Source organism: Myripristis murdjan, chromosome 24 (genome assembly GCF_902150065.1).
Source record: "Myripristis murdjan chromosome 24, fMyrMur1.1, whole genome shotgun sequence".
Classification (NCBI taxonomy): Eukaryota; Metazoa; Chordata; class Actinopteri; order Holocentriformes; family Holocentridae; genus Myripristis; species Myripristis murdjan.
The window spans coordinates 28986724-29005415 of NC_044003.1; the positions used below are offsets into that span (position 1 = coordinate 28986724).

The following is an 18692-nucleotide window of genomic DNA, read 5'->3' on the forward strand; positions in this document are numbered from 1 at the left end:
GGGTGCCTCCTCCTCAGTTGCGTGCCCGCCCTCCTGCAGTCTTTGCACGGCCCTGCAATAACTCATGTGAATGGACATTAGACTTGAGATTTCCAGATGGGACCACCTTGTTGGTTGAGATTTTATTAACCAAGAACTAGTTAACCAGCCAGTGATGAAATGACAGGATCAGGGTTCGTTCCATATCGACTTTTTCCGCAGCACTACAGGGTTCATTCGAGGTCTTTTTTTTTTTTTTTTTTTTTTTTTTTAACAGATGACGCTATGACATCTTCCGTAGTAAATACATTGTTGGCACAGCCACTGCCCTAACCGACAGCTGCTAAGCTTCCAATAATTACATTGCCTTATATTTGAAGTAGATGGCATTGTATTAAAAACAGACATTAGTGACTATCATGTGAAAGCCATGTATTTGTTGTAATGTGAGCTGCAGCGGCGGGTAATCAATGTAGGATCTAAAGAGATTCCATGCTGCTGTGATAAAGGCACTACAGCAAATAGCTGTTATAGTTTCATGCTGCAAAACAAGTTGCTGCAAGGAAAGCGTTTAATGAAGTTGCTGCTGCCATGGCTTGTTATTCCAGGTACGTCTTCCTCCTCCAACGTGGTGAGGTCAGGGTTGACGCGGTGCCGTCAAGCTGCCCGCAGACAGCCACAGTGCTGTGACGTGCCGAGCCCGCCTTCACAATAAAGCTGTGGCAGCGCAGGGAGCCATGGCAGGTGAGCCCAGGTACTTGTACTTAAGTGTACCAGAAACTTTCCAGCATAACCAATTCTAGTGCCCTAGCTCTGTTATTACAAGTGTATGACATGGGAAGGAGGGTAGAAGAGGAAGAATTTAATTCACTGACACTATGACTTGTATTTTGAAGTAAAATAAGTCAGCAGGGAATATAAAGTAAGCAAGTTCTTCAAGTCCATATCAAGATAAAACAACAACAACAACAACAACAACAACAACAACAACAACAACAACAAACTGTTAATTTGACAAAATGTGCACAGTTTTATGACAGGCAGAGTTGGTTGTTGGTTAAGAAGATATACATGATAGAAGTAGTATTAATTTCGGGTTTAATTACATCTAACAGGCGCCATTTTCAAATACTTGCAAGCCATATACTGTCCTAATCAGATAGAAGGGGGCTTTCAGAAAAATATCAGATTCCTAATTGTAATTAGGCTGGGATGTTGACATGAACAAGTCAGAAAATTATTGTTATGATAAATACAATATGAATGTGGCATTAAATGTAAATGTAACAGAACCTTCATGAATGTCAGTAGTAAAACCTGTGTTTACTCTGCTTTTTCATGTCATCATGACATGACACTTGGCTGGCACGCTGTTTCAGTGTGTAAGTGCCGTTTTGCATAAGCACAAATTCATACAACACCAAAAAATAACATAAATGTGTTATTAAATTACTTGTTGGAAAAGTTGTCTTGTCATTTATTTCCTCTTGTTCTCACTTGTCACTTGTATTAGCCTAACTAGTAGTAAAATACAGGCAGCGTAAACCATAACAATGGCCAGTTATGACTACAAAGTGAGCAACTTATAATATCGGCTGAGACTAAAAAATATCTGCTGAAAATTTATTTTCAACTACCTCACACATTCCTGGTCATACTTATTACACTATACCCTGTCAGCTGACAAAACAAACAAACAAAAAACAAAAATGTACATTTAAAAAAATGTATAGATTATTATATTAGAGAAGTAAGGCAAAAAAAAAAAATCTCAGAATTCTGAGATTAATGTCAGAATTATGAGGGGAAAAAGTCAAAATTCTGGCTGGTTAGTGGAGGAATAGCAAGCCTTCCTTTGCTTGGTTTATAAATTACTTCAGATGATTCTTCATATCACTTAAAAATGTAAAAAAAAAATAAAAAAAAAATGGGAAAGCAAGAAAGAGTTGAAGTCTTTGCCTCTGTGTACTTTTGTTTATATCTCCATGTGTAGACGTCAGTAATATATTTCTGTATGTATTTGTTTATAAAACCCCATTCCCATTTATTTATTGTTATTCAATGTTATTATTAACACTGATATTGTGGTGCATTGTTTGTACAAGGATCTTTATGTTCATAACTGTATGTTCAATAAAAAGGTTTTTTTTTTTTATTTTGAAATTGTTAGCGGAAGTGCTTGCTGCCGTTGGGTCTAGTCTGACACCGGACGCTTCTTGCTGATTTCCACGCTGTTGGTGGCGTGGAGAACACTGCCTTCCCGGTTCTGTGAGGATTTTTCTGCTTGTAACCCTCCAAAACCCTCTTTGCTGTTGTACCTGTTGTCCACGTGTTGGTCGGAATTGGAGCAGCAGCGAGAGCCTCGTGTTTGGACGTCCGGTCTTGTTTTTATCGAAAGTTTTTGTCGACTGCATCTTCCTGCTCCCCGGCGCGGCGTGAGTTTCACGTGGGAGCCCGAGCCGAGCCCTAGCATCCTGCTCACTGAACCCAGCCAGCTGAGCCCTGAGAGCACACAGCATCTGAGAGGATGGCAGCCCTCATTCTGGAAGATGGCACCACGTTCAGAGGACGCCTTTTTGGCGCTCATGTGTCCGTATCAGGAGAAGTTGGTGAGTCCATGCTAGAATCTCAACTCCTGTTTATACTGACATTTTATCTCCAAGTGAAGTCGCGCGTCCAGTTTAGGTTTTTATGTATTTCATTTTTTAACATGTTAGATATCCTGGAGGAACATGTCGCCAAAGTATATCTTAAAATGTTAGAATTAAATATCATGATAAGATCACGTATCATCTCTTAGTAATCTCTATTTTTTGTAGTTTTTGTCGCACATAGATGATCACAGGGCTTCACGCTTGCATGGCGCGTTGAATTTGAATTGACGTACTATTCGGGTTTTGGCTCATGTTCTAGTTCTGTAATTATCAAACAGCATCAACCACCGGGTTTTCATATGGCATTTGGCGGGATTTTGTAACCACAACAGTGCAGAGTGTGCCGGGGCAGTGCCACCTGCATCTCGGTGCCACCAATCACTTTGATCACAGAATCAATTTCCGACCACACCACTGTCGTCTGGGCCAATGTGTGCAGTCCTCTGGAAAGTTACATCATTTCAAACTTAATAGTGATGAAAATTCAAGGTGTGTGTCACTCCATCACTCCATCATAAATGGAGGTGAAAGTCCTCTTTAAGACCCTCAAACCCCTGATAAGTAAAGAAAAATACACATACCAGTAGTCAGAGGCAGCAGAGGGATTTGCATGAAACTTAGTGGGAAGGCTGGTTCTGGACCAGCAAAGACATGACCAACTTTTTGAGCCAGTCAGAGTGGCAGTAGGTGAGGCTTACCAGAAACAGGGCTGTAGTTTCCATGTAACTACAGCCCAACGTCACTATGCACCCATACAACATCACAACACGCTTTTGGGAGGTTGGTTCAAAAAAAATTTGACTCTCCAAAAGTGAAAAATGTGATTGACATTTTTGTTTTTCTGTCTCAACAGAAAGGGTGTAAACCCCAACAGTAGACAGAGTATTCCAGTATTCCTTTAAAATTTTCTTTTTCTCACTTTGTTACTGCGGATCATCCAGTAGCTTGGTAACTGAGCTCAGTATCACACAAAAGTGTGTGAAAGTGCTCATCATGTATCCTCATGTATCAGATTGCTGGTTAGGGGGGGGGTAGGACGCATTCCTGTGGAGGTGAATGATTCTTTGCCATGCTTCCTCAGGAGGAGCTCTAACTGGGAGGCTGAATGTCTACTCTGACCCCCCCTGCAGTAGAGGAAGTCTGCAAGTTGTTGTGATCTAGATTTTCAGGAGCTTCCTTCAGTTCCTTTGAAGTGTTCACCATTGTCAGATCTCAGATGGCATACATGACCTTGGCGAGACATAACACCGAATACCATGTGTGCTATTTATTATTGCTATTCAAGACTGTAACTGCTGAAATAGAAACATAGATAAAGGTTAGGAAAATCAAAATTGCAACTAAAAGCAGTGGAAAACACATTTATTGCTATTCAAGACAATGTCAGTCGTTTGCAGTCACTCTTCCCGCAACTGCAACTGATCCATAGCATTCTTTGCCATTCTTTTTTGACCCTCAACTAAGTTTTGCTGTGTTTGTATAAAGCAAACAGCCAATGTGCCCGTAACATATTTGTTGCAGTCTTATGGTGATGTACTGATGAATCTGTGCATGTCTCCAGTGTTTCAGACAGGCATGGTGGGCTACACCGAGGCTCTCACGGACCCATCCTACCGTTGTCAAATTCTGACCCTCACGTACCCGCTTGTGGGCAACTATGGTGTCCCACAGGATGAAGATGCAGAATTTGGGCTCAGCAAGGTGGGCTGGAATTCATGGTCAAATTACCTTTGTATACGCTCAAAGCCAGTGTTTACCAAATTACCTAAAAATATATAGTAGAGGGGGAAAATAGAAGAGTTCAGAAATGTATCCAGAAGCAACACTATGCCAAGTTTTAAGAAGAAACAGAAGGACTTTGAAGTTGGTCTTGTAACAGGCAGGCCAGTGTAAGAGACCAGAGCAGTCATATGGTCCTTTTTATTTGTTTATTTATTTATTTATTTATTTTAGACACTGACTGACTGCATAGTTGCAGACATCAGGAGATACGTGGCTTACTAATGCTTTATTGATGTGAGTCACAGGATTCAAGATTGGAAGAAGTGAATGCCTGAATTAAGCATTTGAACTGTATTAAATTCACTTTTTTCTTTCAAAAACATGCAAAAAATTACTGGAACACCAGTAAAAAATGTTAAAACCATTTACCAGAAAACTAAATAAATAAAATATACCTTAAAATCTGCCAAATCATTGTTAAAATTCAGATGCCTTACACAAGCATTTAACTCTCCAGGGGCCCAAACTCTGTAAAATCATGACTAAAATTGTGTGTACAGACAAAGCCAGAAATATGTGCATACGCATTCTTTTCATCAGATTAAAGAGCAATATTTTAATTAAATCTGTTCTGGTACAAACAACTTCATTAAAAGAAACAAATGTGCACCCAGTTGTATTGTAGTGCAGGTTAGTGGTGCTGGCCAGTGTGAGGTTTATTTCAACAGCATAATGATGTCATGGTACTACAGTTGTACCAGATGTGAATAAGGACCAACATGAGTGGTGCCTGCTACTGTGCTTATTATGTTACCTTCCACTTAGAGGCCAGAAGACCAGCAAAGGACATTGTGAGATTAATGATTTAAAGGTTGCCTCAGCAGATCTCATCAAACCCATGTACACGACATAGTGATGTCTGTGTGTGAGTGTGTGTTTTCCTGTCGCTGCCCACAGTGGTTTGAGTCGTCCAGGATCCATGCTGCAGCTCTGATCATAGGAGAGCTGTCAGAGAACCCCAGTCACTGGAGCTCAAAAAAGTCACTGGACCAATGGCTTAAAGAGCAAGGCATTCCTGGACTAGAAGGTCAGTACCTCGTAGGGTCACACTGATTTATCCAGTTGCTACAGTGCCAATATGCAGGTGTGATGTTGTTCAGTATGAAACAACAAAAGTAGTGGTGTCAAGAGATTAAAAAAATTGAGAGATTAATTAATTATGATCTGTAATTAATTGATCTAATTAATCTCTTTTTTAATCTCACCTAAAATTGCTGAGAAAAGCCCTGAACTTGAGGTATTTCCCTTTAAATTCATTACATTATTGTAGCAGATCAGTCCGATGCGGGTCTGGGGGACAACCCCTCTTTTTCAAGACCCTTTTTTGGAAAAAAAAAAAAAAAATTATATGGACAAAATCTTGTTTGAATAAAAAAGCCATCGGTCGGCATCAGGCGAGCCGGCCGCGGCACCGGGTCTGGTCTGCCGGATCTGACAGGTGAGCGGCGCACACATAGCCTACTGCCATATCAATTTTTGTTCATACGCGGCTGCAATGACTGCGCAATGCGGCCATTCGCCAGTAATCGCGGCATCAGGTGAGCCTACCTACTGGTTTACATATGCACAATAATGTATATTTGCTTAGACCCCAAATATTAGACGAGGGCGTTTTTTCAGGGCATTTTCAATGGAAAAAATATCGTCTTATATTCGGATGAATACGGTAATGTATTAACTTCGATCACGCAACCTTTTCTTCCACCTCTTCTCCTCTCCTCCACAGTCAGACACACACACACGAGTCGCGACACCCCCTCCTCAACATGCGCTGCCTGTTTACAACGGACTCGGACTGTTGGGGCGGGTGTTAATCAGAACAAACCAATCATGTCTTGACCTCTTCACAGGTTGCTGGCCTCTGATTGGCCTGGCCTGTCTCTCTGACTTAAAAAAAAAAAAAAGATCAGACTGGTGAGGCCAGCCGGACCGGACCAACAGCTGATTGGCCTGGTCGGCGACCTGTTTAAAAAAAAAAAAAAAAAAGACGGGCAGGCCACCGGGCCAGTGACAGGCCGGCACAAACACAATGACAGCCAATCAATGTCCACTTCAGGGTGTGACTGACCATTGTTTTCCACCCCCAACAACTTAAGCACAGGAAGCCCAACGCCTACAAACCGATTTTATAAAAAGTAAAATTAGAGATTAAAAATTAGATTAACTCGATTAAAAAACATAACGCGCTAAATATGACTGTAATTAATTAATCTCAATTAACGCGATAATTTGACACCACTAAACAAAAGCACTTTTTTTGAGGTACAGAATACGATCACTGCGAGGGTCACAGTCTATGGGAATGTTAGGGGTGTAACCTGGTGAGGTGAAGCCTGACAACTCACTTGGCACTTATAAACTGGAGTTTGGAGTAATCAGAGTAACGTAACATTATCTGATTTCCTGCCTTAGCCATCATCATAATCTTGTTCAATTTTATGGCAAATTTCCGTTTACCCAAGGCATTGACACCCGAAGTCTGACCAAGAAGATCCGAGAGAAGGGCACCATGCTCGGAAAGCTGGTGGTGGACGGGACACCTGAGGACAGCATTCCCTTTGACGACCCCAACCTTAGGAACCTGGTCCAGGAGGTCTCCATGAAGGTACCAGCAATTCCTCCTCCTTAGGTTATACTGCCTCACCATGGCACAACGCTAACTTACTAGATGGTATAATAGACTACCTCAAAGGAGAAATCCACACAAAAAAATTTAAACACTGTAAATCACAGCTGTTGCAAAGCATTTTCTAAAATACAAGGCACTAGTTTAATTAAATTTAAATTTACACACATAAATTTATAGAGGCTGAGTATTCTAAATATTAATAAATAGATACTTAATCTTTTATTTATAAATTGTGTCTGTGGTAGCAGTCTCTGAGGGTGGAGGTGGGTGGATGTGTGTGTGTGTCACCGTTTGGCATGGGACAGTATGAAAATGTCATGTTATGTTTTGATTATTCTGGCCAAAATTGTGATTCACAATATAATTCTGATAAGCATCAAAGTATGCTTAAAAATCTTAAAATGGTATAATGGTATAGTATGGTATAATATTTTTTTTACTGCATCACAGTAAAAAGATAAGAAACATCTTTTTTTTAGGCATAGATGCTATCCAGTTCGTTTTTTTTTTTTTTTTTTTTTTTTTTTTTTTTCAATGAAAGTGTTTCTTTATTCAGTAGTATAGAGAGGGGAGTGACACACAGCAAATGGCCCGGGTTGGACCTGGATTTTCGTTGGGAAATAAGCCCGTTTCATCTTCTTAAGGAAAAAGAGTTTGTTGGGCCTTTTTAACCAGATGTGAGGTGTTGGAGGTCCACGTCAACGGTTTTTACACAATGCCTCCAAGGAACTTAAAGTTTTCCATGCTTTCCACTGCTTCTTATATGTGGAGGGGGAGGTGGACTCTGTCCTTTGTTCTCCTGAAGTCAGTGACCACCTTCTTTGTCTTTGAGTTGTTAAGGACCAGCTTGTTGTCCTTTCACTGCTCACTCAGATGTTCCACCTCAAGCCTATAGGCCGTCTCTTCCTTGTCTGAAATCAGCTCAACTGTTGCGGTGTCGTCTTCAAACGTAATTATGGAGTTGGAGGTGTGGATGGGGGTGTAGTCATGGGTGAAGAGTGTGAAGAACTTGGAGCTCATCACACAGCCGTGTGGGGTTCCTGTGTTGAGGGTGAAGGTGGAGGAGGTGTGTTTACCAATCCTGACTTGCTGTGGGTGGTCGGTGAGGAAGTCCATGACCCATGAGCACAGCAAGGAAGCAGGTTTTTCAGTTTGCTTACTAGTTTGTGGCGGATGATGGTGTTAAATGCAGATTTCAAGTCCACAAATATCCTTTCATAACTATTTGGTTCCTCCTAAGTGTGTCAGAGTGGTGTGGAGAGTTGTTGCAGTGGCATCCTCTGTGGAGCAGTTTGCCCAGAAGGCAAACTGGTGTATATCCAGAACAGGTGGGATGATGGTTCTAATGTGAGTCTAATGAGTTTCTTGAAACACTTCACCTCTATCGGTGTTAAGGCCACTGGGCGATAGTCATGTTTTTAGGCACTGGAATTATGGTAGAGGATTTATGGCATGTTGGAACAGCAGCTTGTTGTAATGACAAATATTGAATATTTTAGCACAAACCTAGTTTAGTTGGCACATCCTTTTAGTACCCTGCTGGGTACACTCCATCTGGGCCTGCTGCCTTGCTTGTAGTGTCCTCAGGGTGGTCCTCACCTGGTGCTGTTGTAGAGCCAGTGTTGCCTGTCTGGTGGGTGCATTGATGAGTGGAGCAGATCCGCCTCGCTTAGTGTCAAAAGGAGTAAAGGACTGGTTCAGAACATCAGGCACTTTCATGTCATCACTGGGCAGCAGATTGTTGGTTTTGAAGTCAGTCGGTGCCTTGATGCCATTCCACGTGCTGCAGGGGTTGTCGTTGTCAAATTGGTCCTCAATGTACTGTTTGTATTTGTGTTTTGCATCTCTGATGCCTCTCTTGAGTTTCCTCTGTTCTTCACTTGTGGCTTGTTTGTCACCTGACCTCAAAGCTACGTACTGCTTCTTGATAATGCCCTCACGTTGCTGTTTATTAGGATCTTAGTTAGGAAACACCTTTATTGTTGTTACCCCTGGGCCACACCGTCTACTTGAGAAGTGTGTGTTCACTGCAGAACCTCTCGAACCTCAGGTGCGGCTCGAGCCTTGCCGTAGCCATGTCAGCTAGGGTTTTGGTGTAGAGTCTATTTTCTCTGCGTGAAACGTGCAATTCTCTATGGAAGCCAATTTCTGCCAGAGAAAAAAATGAAAAGTTCCTGTGGTAACTCCTACTTATGACAGACAGAAAAGTCAAAATGATGAGACAGAAAAGTCAAAATTATGAGATACTTTGACGCAACTGTCAAAGTCCAGCAGCTCTTTGGCATCATTTCTATCTGTGTGAGTTGTGTTAAATTTGAGATGGACTATGAGGACATTGAGGACTATTCTAGACGTGGCTTTACAACAGATGAAATTTCTTAATTTGCTTGCTGACTCACTTTGGATTTTACCAAGCAAACACACCCTGGAAACAATTTTGCGCAAGAAACAGCTCTGGTGTAGAAAGAACAAAACCAATGTGGCTGAGGTGGCAGCCTTCACTGAGCAGCAACTGGAAACATCTGGACAGTGTCACAGTCACACATGAATGCACCATGCACACTTGTTATGTCTTAATTGCGACTTTTCATCTCATAATTATGACTTTTTCTCTCGTAATTTTGACTTTTTATCCTATAATTTGGACTTAAAAAAAAAAATCTCACAATTTGGACTTTTTATCTCATAGTTATGACTTGCCATTGGGATTTTTAATTTTTTTCCCTGCGCAACTGGGCTTCCATAGTTCTCGGCCAAAATGGACAGGGAGAATGATCTGCTGTTAGTCATTGACAGCATACCAGCAACATTACATATGTGACATCTTTCTCCAATATCTATATCTGCAGAATATATCACAGACATGAAGAAAATCAAATTTTTACAGACTATTTAGCAATTGCATGGAGAAAGAAGAAGCTACGCCTGTGTGGGTTTTCAGGGATGCTGAACACGCCAGTCTCGGTCCTCGTGCTGCTACAGCCTTCCATTATCAAAGGCAAACTCAGTGTAAGACGTGGGCTGTCAGCAGCAGTGCCATTAACAGCACTGCTCTCTGTGCAGACACCACACGCAGTTCAGCATGGCAGCCGTCATGCACAGGTAGAGGTAACCTGTCTGTCCTGGGTGTTAGTTATGTCATGTCACTGGAGCAGTGCTGAAGTATAGCGAGGGCAGAGTGCTTGCTGAAAGTTCCTCTTAAATGAGACAGTGAAAAAGCAACATAGCACTTTGTGATCCTTCTAGTCGTTAGTACTGAAGTATTGGTTATGTCTCATTAACAGAAGCTTTTTGAAACATTCGTCTATCACTCTAAAGTACCGTAGTATACTTGCAACAGTAACTAATAATATTACGCTCATTGTAAGCTATGTAACTCTGTACTGCTTTTATATAATTGATCCTGAAGCACCACAATTCAAAAGTAAAAAGTAAACCATATGGTTTTGGGGATAAACACATTACAATGCTCAGAAGCAGAATATGCGTAGCTCCATAATACTGCATTTCTTCATAACGGTTTTGAAGAAAATTAATTGAAACAAGAGAAACGCAGGGCAGAACATGTTCCAAAACAAGTCAGTCATAACCAGGTTATGGATATTCAACATATTCATTGCTGTTACTGCATTTTTTAAATTTTTTGATAGCGTTTTTTGCAAGCCCATGTGGCATTAGAGTCTCTGTTGCTGTTTCACCTGACTGAGGCTTGTTTTTAGCAATAGTGGTGGGAGGCTGTGGGAAGGTGACAACTATTTTGACAACACACAGAGATAAAACATCATATCATGGGGAAGATCCTACATTGTATGTCTCTAAGGCATTTATTATGATTGGAATCAGCACACAACAAATACAGCTTGTTTTCCATGGAGGAGCATGACCGTGGCTGTTCTCTGTTCTCTCTGCCTATAATCACCAGGAGCCCAGAGTGTTCAACCCCAGTGGTAGTCTGCGAATCACAGTGGTGGACTGTGGCATCAAGTACAACCAGATCCGCTGCCTGGCCAAACGAGGGGCCTGTGTTACCGTTGTACCCTGGGACCATCCACTGGATAGCACAGGTCAGCAACACACTCTGCTTCTGTCAGCGGCTGAACTGACCGGAGAGACGCTAGGAAAAATTGGCTGTAAATCAAATTGTGGCAGACAATTTGATTTACAATTTCATGTCAGGGTAGAAACCGGATTTAGATTATAGAGACAAACATGCCATTGAAATGCAAAATGATGTGAAATATTCATCTTCATTCATGTAATTATGTTGAATCTAATCAAAGTGTCTCATTCATCATTTCTATAATAATTATGTAATGTAGGAAACTTGATCAAATCAGAAGACAGGTCTAGTTCCCATTTTTAAGTAGAATGAGTCAATCAGTGAATTTATCTTGCAATTTAAAAACATACATTTAGCTGCATTTAGTGGCAGCCACTGCAGTGATGATGGAAACCACTTGGAGAGTGCATGACAGCCAATGCTGAACTATTCTCCAGATGGCCGCTAAACCCAAAGATATTGCTACAGTCACTTAAATTTCAAATGAAAATCGAATGAATTGCTCTTCAGCTCAAGGCCTGCCTGCCGACCAAATTTCATAAAAATCTGTTTTTGAGGTAACCTTCAGACAGATAAACTTCCTCGGTGCAGGAAACACAAGGCTAATTGGACCATATATTGACAAACTGATAAATTGGTTTAACCCACATCAGTGGTAGATGGCACTGAATTTCTTTCTTTTCTTTTTTTTTTCTTTTTTCTTTTTTCTTTTTTTTTTTTTTTTTGGCTTTTCCAGATTTTGATGGTCTCTTCATCAGCAATGGCCCTGGAGATCCCCGGGTCTGCCAGGCCACCATAGACAACGTGAGAAAGGTGGTTTCTGTGGATCATCCCAAGCCCTTGTTTGGCATCTGCCTCGGACACCAGCTGCTCTCCTTAGTCATCGGAGCCAAGACCTACAAGATGAAGTCAGTCTCTCACACCCAGCTCTGTCAACATAGTGGCACTAGCAAGATACTTAAATCCAACTAGCAGACAACTTAATGACCATAATTCAGCCACACATGTAAGGCTTTGAATGTTTTTTTTGCAAGCATCTGCAAAAAAATTTTTTTGCAGATGCAAATGAAATCCAGTTTCCTGTTGTTTGCAGGACCCAGTGCTGACTTTTGTGCCATGTTGTTTTAATCAGAGTTAAAATATTTCATGGTTCAATGAAATCCAGTTTCCTGTTGTTTGCAGGACCCAGTGCTGACTTTTGTGCCATGTTGTTTTAATGACTGTTAAAATATTTCATGGTTCAGTGAATGAAGAATAATTTCCAGTTTTAGCCACTAGGTGTGGTTCTTTGCTATTTGTAAAGCATCTCCTCTTTAGCTTTGCAAGCCAGCTGAATCAAGGAGTGGCAAGATTTGACTAGCTTGCCAGGCCTCTCTCTGCTCTCCTTTGGGATTTGTGGTCACACGTTCATTGTCTGGAAGAAAGAAACAGTGCGAGAGGCAGGTAGATTTGTTGCGTTTGAGAAATGCTCAGAAAAGTAGATACAGCTGTAAACTTGCAACAGTTTCTGTTTTATTCAACCAGCACAGTGTGAAGTCCCACATCTGCACGCAGTCAGATGTCTGATGCTGTTTCTTGTCTGTCTTTGTTTGGCTTTGGCAGCTGGCAGACAGGGTTGGGCGATATGAACAAAATCAAATATCACAATATCTTAGACTGAATACCTTGATATTGATATTGTGATGATATTGTAGTGATGACTGTTGGCACTAAGATTTTCCACACTTCAATCAGTAATATGGATATGATGACCACATAGGAAGTGGTAATAACAGAACAGCCACAGCAGTCAAAGAAGTAAGAGAATTGTATCTCTTTGCTGTCACGATATTACTTCCAAAATCCCAGATGATGTCTAGCCTCATATCATGATATCGTTACTTTATTGTTATAATTCAGAGAGTGAGTAAAAATGTTGGTTTTCTTTGAGTGAGAATCAGTCCCATTGTTTCCTCGGAGCTCATCTTCCACTGATGCCTGGGAAAGTGAGTCTTGTTTGAGGCCTAGTATTATACTATTATATTGAAGACTCTTGGATTAGGATATAGTCAGTGAACTGGTTTGACATGAGTGACCCCTGACAGAGGATGTCCTCAAAGCACTCTCCCTCTGTCTTTCACTCACTCTCGTGTTCTCTCTCCCACACACACACACACACACACACACACACACTCCAACACTGACAGGGTTTCCTTGGGAGCATAGTGGTGTGAAAGGCCCCTCATTGCTGTTCTCAGCAGTTTGGGGTCTCCTTTATGAGCAATGAGGTATCGGACCGACCAACTTGTTGTGACAAGGCTGAACACACAAGCAGGTCTGTGGGGCTAAACACCGCTTTGCTGAGACTCTACTGACTGCTGCTTTATCAGGCTTGGTGTGAAGGTCAGGGTGGGCAGTCAGTGTTCCCATTATCCTGCTGGAATGTTGCAGGCAACCGGCTAGATAGGGGGATTGTTGCTGCGGTTCACAGAGTACAGGACAGTGAAGTTCACAGGGTTTCCTTGTACGAAATGTCGGCGCTGGATATATCAGTGTTTAGCCCCGGGCCATTATATGGTGATCTCCTCTTTATTAGAGAGAATGTCATTGTGAACTTCATCTAAGCTCTTGAACACACCAGTTTGACTTCAAAGAACGAGTGGCGACTGAGACAGAAGGGCAGATTGCTTTGTGTCCACACCTGTCTCCTGCTAAAAACTGTCCATGAATGCATCACACAAACTAAAGCTGATGGTTGACATGTTTACATGGTCTTAGCTAGTGTTAGCCCACCATTTTCATGCCACTGTGAATCTCTTTGTTATATGACTCAGGAATATGTCTAATGAGAAGTTGCAGCTCCTCTGGCGTTATCAGCCTGAGAAACCAATCAGAAAGCTCTCTTTCATCAATCTGCTGCTGTTTCAACAAGCTGAGTTGGGTGGGAAGTCTCTGAGAAGAGCTAGCTCAGTCTAAAGGAGCAGGTCACACCGTACACACTACAGACGATATTCGACCACACACACCCAAGATAGCCAGACAAAACTGAGGATCAGTGGTTGGCTTGGTGTATCAGGGGCCCCTTTTCACCTGGTGTTAGCTTGCATCGTGTATCTGGATTGTGTTTAGAGCATATATAGCTGGATTTTATTTCTACCTGATATTAAAGTGCATTTCTGTTGCAGACATACACATTAAAATTTATAATTATATGACTTGTGTCACTCACTCACGCAGCATTTTAGCCTCACAGTCTACATTTAGTAGTTCAAACCTGGAAGTGTTGAGGGCCACAAGAATTAAGACCAGTGCCTCATGACAATGTTGAAGTGATCTATCAGTTGGTTACATCAGACGACAGGGTGTAATTTGAACAAGTTTAACCAGTCAGTTCTTGGTGTTTACCACAGAATGCTGCTGCTCGGCAGAGAAGAGCAGCCTCTGAATCAGCATCCAGACCAGGGAAATCCAGATTACTGCTCCTCCATCCACTGCTATTAGTACTTATAATACGCATTTACCGCTATCTGCATTAAAAGATGCATTTTTAGAGTGTACTCCCTGATTAGGATTAATACAGGTTAAGGGGCTCCCATAGACAGCCCGTATATAAATGTTATCATTTCTTCGTCATCATTTGGCACATAACAAATGAAATCATTGTGAAGTGATGTTAACAAAAGTCTACAGCCTAACTCTCCCTGTTGTAAAATGGTTTTCTCTTATTTGTAAGTTTCTTTGTTTCTATGTTTTGAGAGAAAGGAACACACTCTGTTTCCCATTGTCCTTTGTGTTACTTGTGCCTCCTCTTTATGTGACCATGCCATAGGGAGCGGCACTGGTTTTGATATGGATTATAAAACTTTGATTGTGAGGCCAGATCGCAAAATTATAAGCAGTGAGATATTATATTTAGTTGATTTATTAGTTTCAAGTTTATTGGCTGTACAATGGACATAAACGCCCTCTACCTCAATTGATCAGTGGGGATTTAGTGGAGAACTCTTCATGGCTGAGACTTAATAAGCTCTTACCTCCACTAGCTATGGCAGCTTTTGCACACTTTCTTCACGTAACTGTACTAAAAACTCAGCATTCGTTTCTGTAAATAATAAAATGACATGTAAAGATAGGTAAAAGATGACATCACGTAAAGGCAAGTCTATAAAAATGAGTTTTAAAAAGTGATTTAGAAGAAGTCACTGATTCTGTGAGTCCTATCTCGTCAGGCAGGTCATTTCAAAGCCGAGCGGCCCTCATGGCAAAAGCTCGGTCACCTTTAGATGTAAGCCTTGACTTTGGAGCAGTCAGGAGGGCCCCACCCGGGATCTGAGGCTGTGAACTGGCTCATAGGCAGTCAGCGTTTCAGTTATGTAGCCTAGGGCCAGACCCAGACCTGCTTTGTAGGTGATCTGTAAAATCTAAAAATCAATTCTAAATCGAACAGGGAGCCAGTGAAGAGAGGTTAGGCTTGGGGTGGTAAGATGTCGTCTGTTAAAACCAGTAGGAGGCCTCGCTGCTGCACTCTGAACTAGGTGGTCATGTCTCGAGAAGATTAATGTGTGGATTACTTTTTCCAGTTCAGAGTGTGAGAGCATCAGTTGTATTCTGGAGATGGTTCTGATCTGAAGGAAGCATGACTGGGCAACTTTTTAAAATCTGTGCTGCAAAATGTAACTCTGAATCAAAGAAAATTTCCAAATTTCTAGCAGCCAGCTTTATATTTGCAGACAGAGGACCAAGGCCACTCTCAGTGAGACTGATCGGGTTTTGGGACTAACCAGTATGACTTCTGATTTTGAATTATCGAGTTGAAGGCAATTTCGGGGGGTCATCCATACAGATCATAAATCAGCTATGTTCCGTTGCACCCCTACATTTCAGACAACCGTTTAATTTCTCACACTTAATTAAACTTGTTTCTCAGGTATGGTAACCGTGGCCACAACCAGCCATGCATCCATAAGGGAACAGACCGCTGCTTCATCACCAGTCAGAACCACGGCTTTGCTGTCGACCCGGAGACCCTGCCACCGGGCTGGGATGTCCTCTTTACCAACGCCAACGACCAGACCAGTGAGGGCATTGTTCACAACACACAGCCTCTATTCAGGTACGCACACACACACACACAGGTTAGGCTGAGAGTGTACACGTCAGCGCATCCAACTGCCAACCAGTTGTCATTAAACTGATCAGATATATGTTCACATTTTAATTGATGCATTGTTTTTTGTTTTGCTGTTATTCTGCACTTGATGTTGAATTCTGTGTGGTGTGCCCATCCAGCGTTCAGTTCCACCCGGAGCACATGGCCGGCCCCACTGACCTGGTCAGCCTGTTCGATGTCTTCCTCGACACAGTCAGAGAGCACAAACAGGGAAACACAGCCAAATCTGGTAACAGCATCCACAGTGCATCTTAATTACATCCACATTTCTTTCACCTCACCTCTATAACTGAGAAACCAAATTTTGCAGATATGTATCCATAACAATCTATAATGCCACCTTCCAGTTCAGGTTGTACTGCATATTATTATTTAGGGTCACTAGGTAAATTTATGAATAGAAGCAGCGTAGTAAAAACATTCAGAAAACATCATGATGCAGTATTATTGGGAGCATCAGTGTAACTGCAGCCTCTCTGTTGGTTTTTCAGTGAAGCAGCGTCTGACCGAGCACCTCACCTTCCCTGGATCCCCAAAACCAGAAGAGTTTGTTCGGCCCAGGAAGGTTCTCATCCTGGGCTCTGGAGGACTGTCCATCGGTCAGGCCGGGGAGTTTGACTACTCCGGCTCGCAGGTCTGTCAGAGAGTAGCTCAGCCCTGACAGGAGCTCCCACCATAACATCTGAGGAGCACAAACAGCAGAAAAAGAAATTCCTGGATTCCTATCAGATGCAAATTTCATATCTTGAATATGAACACTTTTTGGACTAATTCGTCCATTTTTATTAATACTTTCAATTACAATGGTAAAATAATAGGAATTTCTTTTTTTTTATTCTGATGAATAATTAAATCGTAGCTAATAAACAAGAAAGCAAATAGTAAATGAAGTGACAGTAGTTACTAAAGCAGTGAATTAAAATGTGGTGCCTTGCCTTAGGTTTTATGAACTTGAAAAGTAAAATTTGCTGCTGCTGTCTTAAATGGCCTTACTGGTCTGAAGTAGCTCGTTTGTCCAGTTCTCCAGCTGATGTTATTTTGGTCTCTGCAGGCTATCAAGGCTCTGAAGGAGGAGAATATCCAGACAGTCCTGATCAACCCCAACATCGCCACCGTCCAGACCTCCAAAGGCCTGGCTGACAAAGTCTACTTCCTGCCTATCACCCCGGAGTATGTCACTCAGGTAAAGACAGACACTATTGTCTATATTTGACATAATACTAATGCTAATAATACTAATAATAATACTTGATCACCTCAGCTTTCAGATAGTAAATTCTACCAGAAGATACTGTCCACCTCGGCCTTTTCTGATTTCTCTCACTTCCTTAATTTTGATGTCATCAACAAGAAAATATTTGTTTTCAATTATAAGGAATCATTCAACTAAAGTAAAATTAACAAAATAATCATTTTCCTAATATTTTTATTTTTTAGGATCACAGCTCTTGAAATACCACAACTAAATACTAAAACAACTATCTGTTGGACTTTGGTCACCAACTGCATATGTAAAATAAACAAACAAACAAAACAACAAAGCAATCAGATGCAACCAAACACTACAGAAAACTACAGTCATTGTGTCTTGACAGTTTCAGTTTTGACTTCGTGAACACTTCAGAATTTGCATTTCCATAAAATATTTAAATTAATTGTAAGTAAATAATTAAATGTAGCAGCTTGTCCTGATTTTATCTGGCAAATGCTTTGTTTATCCACCTCAAGTGAGCATATAAGCTTTTAGTGAGGGGAATTTAATTCAAAATTTGGTTAACATGGTTAGTGTCCCTCCAACAGTTATTTTCATGCCGCATCTCCTCCTGCTTCCTCGCTTTCAGGTGATAAAGAATGAGCGTCCAGACGGCGTGCTGCTGACCTTTGGCGGCCAGACGGCCCTGAACTGCGGTGTGGAGCTGACCAAGCTGGGCGTCCTGGAGAAGTACAAGGTCCGCGTCCTGGGAACGCCGGTGGCCTCCATCGAGATGACAGAGGACAGGAAGATTTTTGTGGAGAAAATGGAGGAGATCAATGAACACGTGGCTCCCAGCGAGGCAGCGCTGTCTGTAGAGCAGGTGAGGACACAGACACACACGAGGGTTTGGCCAGGCAGAGTTTTCAAAGGCCCACACCCATATTTTTGTATTAATACAGCTGGTGGGCATTACTTTATGTGTCTTAAAGCATGTCCCACCAAAATAACATGTATTCAGCATCTCTCCTGCTGTTTTATTTGGGTCTTAGTGGAATAGCGTTGGCAACAGTGTTGAGGCCAGGGAACATGAAAGCTCTCCTCTGAAAGTCATTCCTCGCTGCTGTTGTGTGAAATACTCCCTGGCACCTGCTGCAAAATATTGGATGTGGATGACACTGATTATCTTACAGGCAATTTATTTATAAATTGATTTATTTTTAATATAAAAGACCAGTATTGGCCTG

General features: G+C 41.6%; 1 protein-coding gene across 2 annotated transcripts in view; it reads left to right on the forward strand.

Annotated features, from left to right (window-relative positions):
- Positions 1-2208: 2208 nt before the first annotated feature.
- cad (carbamoyl-phosphate synthetase 2, aspartate transcarbamylase, and dihydroorotase) overlaps positions 2209-18692 on the forward strand; it is a 48048-nt gene continuing 31564 nt past the window's right edge. For both annotated transcript variants that reach the window (XM_030046935.1, XM_030046936.1), the window contains exons 1-11: positions 2209-2588; positions 4195-4334; positions 5313-5442; positions 6878-7020; positions 10967-11108; positions 11841-12012; positions 16011-16196; positions 16373-16482; positions 16745-16887; positions 17305-17436; positions 18095-18328. In XM_030046935.1, the coding sequence (XP_029902795.1) occupies positions 2507-2588; positions 4195-4334; positions 5313-5442; positions 6878-7020; positions 10967-11108; positions 11841-12012; positions 16011-16196; positions 16373-16482; positions 16745-16887; positions 17305-17436; positions 18095-18328 (1614 nt within the window). In that variant the 5' untranslated portion in view covers positions 2209-2506. The remainder of the gene's footprint in view (positions 2589-4194; positions 4335-5312; positions 5443-6877; positions 7021-10966; positions 11109-11840; positions 12013-16010; positions 16197-16372; positions 16483-16744; positions 16888-17304; positions 17437-18094; positions 18329-18692) is intronic.